The sequence below is a fragment of the Gossypium arboreum genome, chromosome 1, assembly GCF_025698485.1.
Source record: "Gossypium arboreum isolate Shixiya-1 chromosome 1, ASM2569848v2, whole genome shotgun sequence".
Taxonomy (NCBI): Eukaryota; Viridiplantae; Streptophyta; class Magnoliopsida; order Malvales; family Malvaceae; genus Gossypium; species Gossypium arboreum.
Genome location: NC_069070.1, coordinates 6,781,007 through 6,788,926, shown reverse-complemented (window position 1 = coordinate 6,788,926; position 7,920 = coordinate 6,781,007). Strand labels below are relative to the sequence as shown.

General features: G+C 32.0%; 3 protein-coding genes across 3 annotated transcripts; all 3 read right to left on the bottom strand.

Annotated features, from left to right (window-relative positions):
• Nucleotides 1-207: 207 nt before the first annotated feature.
• On the bottom strand, nt 208-855 carry LOC128291493 (uncharacterized). Its single transcript, XM_053026564.1, has 2 exons — nt 776-855; nt 208-660 (listed from the first exon to the last, which is right to left on the bottom strand). Exons 1-2 carry the CDS (start codon nt 849-851, stop codon nt 404-406), a joined length of 333 nt encoding a protein of 110 aa, XP_052882524.1. The 5' UTR covers nt 852-855; the 3' UTR covers nt 208-403.
• Nucleotides 856-881: 26 nt separating this feature from the next.
• LOC108462740 (chitinase 2-like) lies at nt 882-2,022 on the bottom strand. The gene has a single exon (XM_017762654.2). It carries the CDS (start codon nt 1,919-1,921, stop codon nt 1,016-1,018), a length of 906 nt encoding a protein of 301 aa, XP_017618143.1. The 5' UTR covers nt 1,922-2,022; the 3' UTR covers nt 882-1,015.
• Nucleotides 2,023-2,976: 954 nt separating this feature from the next.
• Nucleotides 2,977-4,325, bottom strand: LOC108462739 (chitinase 2-like). The gene is made up of 2 exons (XM_017762652.1): nt 4,265-4,325; nt 2,977-3,800 (listed from the first exon to the last, which is right to left on the bottom strand). The coding sequence occupies exons 1-2, from the start codon at nt 4,323-4,325 to the stop codon at nt 2,977-2,979; spliced, it is 885 nt and encodes a 294-aa protein (XP_017618141.1).
• Nucleotides 4,326-7,920: the final 3,595 nt, after the last annotated feature.

Sequence of the window (7,920 nt, the reverse complement as noted above, 5' to 3'; positions counted from 1 at the left end):
ACGGACATTCACCACCGGAAATTTATAAAGAAACCAAACAGACGATACATGATCGGTCTTCACATTGACACTGTAAATATCAAACAAGCACAAAGATTAGATTGTAGTTATTGTACTTTATTACGATGGAATGAATATAGTTTGGTGTTGGTCAGTGAGAAAGTATCTTACACGGGGTAGCAAAGATATCCAGGCTGCTTCCCACCACTTATCTAAGAATTAGATTCAAAGTGAGCAAGTTTATCAGTAAGTCGGCAAGAGAACGTAATGTTGCATGATAAGTAAGAATTTTGCACCTCAGTTTCAAGTTAAAGAAGACAACTTATAAAGGGAATATACATATATTCATACAAGAAATCAGATTTTGATATAACATATTCATTTCCAAAGAAAGGTAAGCTTTTCATACATAATGACTGCAGTTCTCCCAGGTGGCAAGGTGGTTTCTGCAAAGACGGCACATGAAGATACGCTTTCCATCATTCATGTCAAATCTAACGTTGTTTGGAGGATCCACGTCCGGCTTCGGCTCTGACTCCGAGTCCGGCTTCGGCTCCGACTCTGAGTCTGGCTTCGAGTCCGGCTTCGGCTTCAGCTCCGGCTCTGCCATTGGAACCGAAGAAAGAAGTCGCGGAAATGATGTACGTTTGATTGTTTGAGCTGAGTCCAAGAAACAAAACACCCAAAGATGAGGCTTGAGAGGGATAAGGAAATGGAGAAGAAGAAAAAGCAACAAGAAAACGGATATAAGATTCTTGATTGTGAGAGTTGTTACCTGCTATGGAACTTGTGAAAATGGATATAAAATTCTTGATTGTGAGGTAATGCAATTGCAAGGGTTTTATTTTCATATATAAAGGAAATGAAAGCAGATAAGATAGTTTCTTTTTCTGTTATAACTGTCAAACGGCAGCTAAAATTATAAATAAACTACATGACATATATAATTATATATATTTTGGTACATAAACTACATTAACTCATTACATCTTTCCCGTAGGGCAGCATAAACTAGTTAGTCTAATATTTCCTGGGATTGCTTCTCATATATAAAACCATCTGCTTTGGAGTCATCTGCACTCCATACAAAGATACCATGAAGCCTTTGCTGACTCTTAAGCATATTGCAGGCATCGAAAAACCCATCCTCTGGAGTTAACCCACGTCTCACATCACTTTGGAAGCTCACCAACACCTTACCACCATTGTAATTGGAGCTTTGGTTGTTGAAATAACTTAAGAACTGTGGAATGGTCGTTCCTTTATCATATGCATAGAATTGGAAGTTCACATAATCAATGATGTCCCCATATTTGTTCCACAAGGCCAAGTACTGTCTCTGAACTTCATTATCAGCATATGGAGCTATAGAAGCAAAGGAGATTACCTTATTCCTCTTCAGGGCCTTTATGAGGAACCCTATGGACTCTGCAAACGTTTGAGGGTCAGCTTGGAAGTGTTCGTAGTCGATATCGATTCCATCCAGATTGTATTTCTTTATGATACTTGTAAGTGAAGTAACAGCATTGGAGACCCAGGATCTGACTGAGGAAGGCTTGAAGTAAGCAAATTGACTGCCTACAGTGTAACCTCCTAGGCTTATTGCAACTTTAACATTTGGATGCTTAGACTTGATGGAAGAAACATGGGAGGGGCTGAGATTGGTGGAGTCCCAGAACACATTGAATTTTCCATTGGTGGGTGAAGGAGAAGTTGAGGTGTCATAGTCTATGGCAAAGGAGAGAATGAAATGAAAATCAACATTTGGGTTAATGGGGACATCAGAAAACTTCACAGCTTTGAACTCAGCTCCTATGTATTCCCTGAAAAGCTTTGAGTTTGCAGTACATAGGATTGATATCTGGGAGATAATTAGAGCTTGAAAAATGAAAAAAGTGAAAAGAAGCCTGTGAAATTCCATTGCTGCTATTGAGAGAAAATTTTATGCAGATATATGTATATATATACATACATACATATATAGTAGCCAACTTTGCTTCAACCGTTTAATTTTCAAACACTACCAATATGAAGACTAAGGATCAGAGAATTCTGATCAAACAAAAAGGTCCCATTGCAAAATGGTTTGGACCACAGTAATCTGCATTGACTGGAGAAGTATCAGCTGAGAACATTATGGAAAGAAAAAAAAAACATAAAAATCCTTAAAACTCCTATAATTTTCTAACCAAATGGCTAAACTTTCATTTTTGACTTGTCAACCTTACATCTTTTCTAGTTTTTACCAGTCAAAGAAGATATTTTTGGTGACTGAGGCTGAGGAATTAATATCTGCAACTAATGTGTTAAAGGCCTTTGTTGTCAATGTCATTTGTCACATGAATATTAAGCATGAACAATAAGATATCAAATTCTATTTAGTTCTGGTCCTACTCCTAGAGTATAAATAGGGTACGTCTTCCTTAGGGTAGGTTTTAGCTCATATGGGTTGTTAAATACAATATATGTGGAACCTCAATATCTCATTAAGTAGGACTGCTCGAGGGCCGATTACCTACTCAAGCTCAAAATTCTACCCGTTGTTTAGGAGAATTCCAACAAAAATATTAAACTTGAAAAATGGGTTTTGAGTGAAAAATTAACCCCGTTTTAAATATGGGCCAGGCTTGGATGAGTGGTCGGACCATTTGACGCTGACAACTCTATCAACCTTGAACTTTTTATGAAAAATGGGGGACAACATAAAATTTTTCTTTTTAAGAATTGGATACGGTCAACCTGGACTTTATATTCAATTGGGGACAACATAAGATTTTTTGTGCAGTAATGGATATGGTGAAGGTACCATAAAATAAATATCAAGAGATAACAGCTGCTGCCCTGAAATACTAATTGCTTTCAAGTTATCATGTTAATCACTTCATGAAAACTACCTTAAACAATGCTCTGGAAAACAGAATTTCCCATAATTATTACATTAAAAACGGTAGTCATTAGACCATGTGTTAACGTCCATCATGCAGCAAGTAGATCTTGAGATTTCTTCTCATATTGAAACCCCTTGTTTTTTGATTCCTCAGCACACCATATAAAGATGCCACCGAGCTTTCCTTGATCTTTCAACTCATTACAGGCTTCGAAAAAACCATTAGCCGGTTTTAGGCCGCCACCGCCACCGCTCTCAAAGCTGGCCAACAATTGGCCTCCCTCATAATTAGAGGCTTGCTTTTTGAAGTTACTTATAAAATGGGAAACACTGAGCTTATCATAGGCATAAAACTGGAAATTTACATAGTCAATCACATGCCCATATTTCCTCCACAAAGCTAAGTAGTGGCTATTAATTTCTTCATAGGGAGCAATTGAAGCAAATGAAATAGTCCCACTTTTTTTCAGGATTGTTATAAGCTGTCCAATACACTCTGCAAACATTTCAGGGCTGGCCTTGAAGTGTTCGTAGTCGATGTCGATGCCGTCGATATGGTACTTATTGATCATATAAGTAAGTGAATAAACAGCATTTTGAACCCAAGATGTCTTTGATTTAGGTGCAAAAAAGGCTTTGCCACTACCTACACTATCACCCCCTAAGCTAACAGCAATTTTCACATTTGAGTTGCTACCTTTAAATGAGCCAATTTGGCCTGGACCCAAGTGGTTGGTTTCCCAAAATACATTGAACTTCCCATTTGTAGGTGATGGATGATTGTCATCGGTATAGTCAATTGCAAAGGCCAGAATGAAGTGAAATTCGACTTTCGAGTTTATAGGCACGTCGGAGAGCTTCATCGAGTTGGATTCCGCACCGATATACTCCCGGAATAACTTGGAATTAGAAGCTACAAGAAAATAGTTGAAACAAGAGAGTTTTAGCTTACATTTTGTTTACTATGTATAATAAAAAGGGTTAATTCCACAAGACATCCTCATATTATGGTCAAGATTCTAAATTGGTCATTAAACTTCAAAATGTTCTAATTGAGTCCTCAAAGTATCAACCAGGTTCTTCCATCATACTAGCCATTAGATTAAGCTTTTAACACCAGCTCAAATCTTATATGGAGTATATTTAAAATGCATGTATACTTGTATAGCCAAATTGGGTCTAATGTGTTTAACTAGCATTAAATGCCTAAATTGACAACTAAGTTGAAAGAAGGTTTCGATTGATAGAACATTAATGCTTTGAATACTCAATTAAAACATATTGAAATTTGAGACTAATTTAAAACCAAAACCAGAGTTTGGAGACATCTGGTGTAATTAACACTATAATGAAATCATTCCTAGAAAAATCAATCACCATTGCATGTAAGAAACAGCAGAGACAACAAGGTAGCTGAAAGGATCCTATAGAACTCCATTTTCCGAACTTTTTTTGCTTTTTGCATGGTATAAGTTATTTAGTTGAAACATTTTGCACTTCATGTTATAGTATGGAATACCATAGTTTTAACCGCCATTAAATTAAGTTTCTAACAGCCGCCACACACCTAGTTTTTATAACACAAACAAAAGATTTTGTGTTTTTTTTTACAACAATTTCTGGACATTGGATACCTAATGAATTCTTGTTTGAATTGTTCGATGTGGTTGAAGATGTGTGACACGTCAATATGCAGTTAGATACTAAAAAAAAGGAGTAAAATCCAATTTTATTTCAAAAAAATAGATTAAATTTTTAATTTTTAAGTTTAGTAATTTACGTTATTCAAATTTCTTGAATCCAACTTGAATAAATAGGTAAACTTAAATTTAAATTGTAGAATTAGAGTTATTTAAATAATTAAGTATAGTTGAATTCTATATATTTAATAATAGAGTTAAAGAAGTAGGTTCTAATTTTGAACTTATCACCTTCTATTATTAGCTCATAAAGGTTTTATTTTTTATATTGGTTGTTGATGGCTAAAAGTATAATTATGTACTTGTTTTAAGAGTTGTGTTGCTGAGCAAATATTAATTTGACAGTTGATGGCCGTTGGATCGAAGGTCAAGAATCGTAAATAATCTTTTAAAAGAAAAGGAAGAGGTACTCCGTTTTTCTTGTGTTGAGAGAACAAGAGTTTCCCTTTTTGAGGTCATATAAGTCATAAAAAGTAACTTATTAGCCCTCAAGTGTTGTAAGATGCAGAAAGTCATACATAGATTACGTATGGTCCATAGATTTGAAGCCATGCAATACTTTAATGAGATCATTTTTTGAAATTAATGAATTAATTTTTTTTTCATGGTGATTGATCTAATAAGGTTTTCTAACATGGTGATATTACAACTTATTTCATTATAATGGAATTTTTCTCTCAAGGTTGGTATTTTTTATTTTTATTTAAATAATCTTTTACATCTACGACTATTATGATGTGTGAATTTTCAAGTTAATTAAAATTTATTTTATTTCAAATAAATTTTAATTAAAAATTTTAGGTCGGTTGGAATACCAAAATAAGAATCTTTAGAATTTGATGTTCCAATAAGCTTGTCACACTATTACTAGTTGTATTTCATTTGCTGGCGACACGTTTATCTGTTACCCAAAATAGTCAAATAAAATGTTGTCTTTGACAACATCAAAGGAAACAACAACAGGATTTAATTATTTAAACTGACAATATTAGAAATTATTATTCTACCTTATCCATGCAACTCAAAATGCTGTCATTGACAATTTGATGCGAGAAAATTAAGCTAAAGAAGAACATGTCAAAAACCAAAGTTTTTTTTTTTAAACATTATTTGTCTCATGTATTTCAATTTCCAAATTAACTAAAGATATTTGTTTATTAATAATCTAGCTTAGGCAATCCATGTGGCAATTAATAAGACTATAGTTTAGTTAGCTTAATCCAAGACTACTAAGATAATGCCAATAGTTCGAACTAGAAAAATCCAAATATTGTTCTCACAAAAGCGGTTAAATTACGGTTTTTATCCCTATATTGTACTCAATTTAACCTTTATATTTTAATGGTTAAAATTATTGTTAGTCTTTATGCTTTGACAAAATTTGAGATTTAGTCCTTATACTTAAAGGATAAAAAATAAGTCCTTTTTTTTATTTGAAAACTCAATCTATTAATTAACATTGTTAGTATTTTCTATCAAATTTGTCAACTTGACTTATCCATTATGCTATTTTCATATGACATGCCAAATGATTAACAAAAATAAACATATTAAGTTGACAAATTTTGTTGAAAACTACCCATAATGATTATATTAGGGTTTTAAATTGAAAAGGTAGAAAGATTGAATTTTTTAACTCTTAAATTACAAGGACTAAATTGAAATTTTTACATAAAATAAATAGTTAAAATTTTAAATTTATGTTAAAGTTGACATTTATGATATATATGAATAGAATATAAAATATGACAATCGAATCATTAAAATATTAATTATACAAAAATATATAAAATGAAATTATTTTAATTTTACAACACTGGAAATAAATACTGCTCATAATAGTTAAAATTTTTACATGCTTTACTCTCATCCTTGCCACTCTTTGTCGTCAATGTTAAAACTATGTAGGATATATTCATAATTGCCTCGCTACCTCATTTGATATTTTATCAGCTATTCCTAATAATTCAAATGTACATTTGATATATAGAATGGAAGAATAATATATGAATATCTCATTTAAATATTTTAATGTTTATCATATAATATATAAATTACATTTTCATCCCTTTATAAGTTAAAATTGTAATTCCAATATCTGCGTAAGTTAAGTAAATACCAAAACTGATATATATCAACCTTAGAAAAAAAATCAAGAGATGTGATATGATAGTTACTTATTAGTGGCGAAATCAAAAAAAATTCTTGAAAGAGATGAATTAAATTATACATTTTACGATATTAAAAATATAATTTTATCATTTTAATAGCCCATCTCTTTATAGTTTTTAAAAGGTTAAATCATTTTTTTATTATTTTGTGGGCTAAAGTGTAATTTTACTATTATTAATTTAAAATTTTATAAATTATAAAATACCTAAATTAAAATTTTACCATTTTAGGGTAAGCCATGTCCCATAAGTCTCTACTAAGCTCCACTACAGCTGCTCACCTCGGCTTTAATACGTAGTTGAGAGTTCGATCTCTGCTCATGAGAATAAAACACATTTCATAACCAACTATTTACCTCTTCAGAGATCAAACACTACGAGGAACTTAATCATTATTGTAGACTATAAATACCCTAATTTAAACCAAAAAAAAAATTATAGAAATAGATACCCTATTTCAACAAAAAAATTATCTCATCTCGTCTCATCTCCGCTACTAAAAAAAATCTCCCATTTAAATATTTTTTCAATCTTTTCATCCGCATTTGTGAATAATACATTTCTTTTCTTTACCAAAACAAAATTGATATTCTTGGGGAGGACTGATGGTGCCAAAGGATCTTTGAACATGGGCTGCCATGATTAAACTAGCTGTGCTGGCCAAAAAGCTGTGGACTTGGATGATTTCTTAAACTTTACCATGGGACTATATATTGCCTTTTCCCTTACCAGGCAATTAAAAATGTGTACTTTCATTGGAGATCAGTCCCTTGATTTTTTCCTTGGCATTTTCATCCTTGTTTTCTTTTGAACTTTTCTTTTATTTGTTGCATAAATGTAAAGTCATGGTTGAGAAAACCTCAAGTCATTTTTTTGCAAACACTTGTATAAATGTAACCTTTACACAAACTCATCTCAAAGTTTTAAGATTTTAATCTTATCTTTCAAGCAAAATTTAATTAATAAAAATAGAAAAAAAGTTGTTTTGGCAATTATATAGAGTGTGGGAAATGAGTTTTTAATTGAAAATCATATGTTAATTAAAGTTAGTAAAAGGAATTACTGTGAAATTTAGAATTTAGTTGTTCTTCTTTAATTTAGTATAATTTAATCTCCATTTTCTAATGTTATTAACATATACAAGTTAATAATATTTGATAAT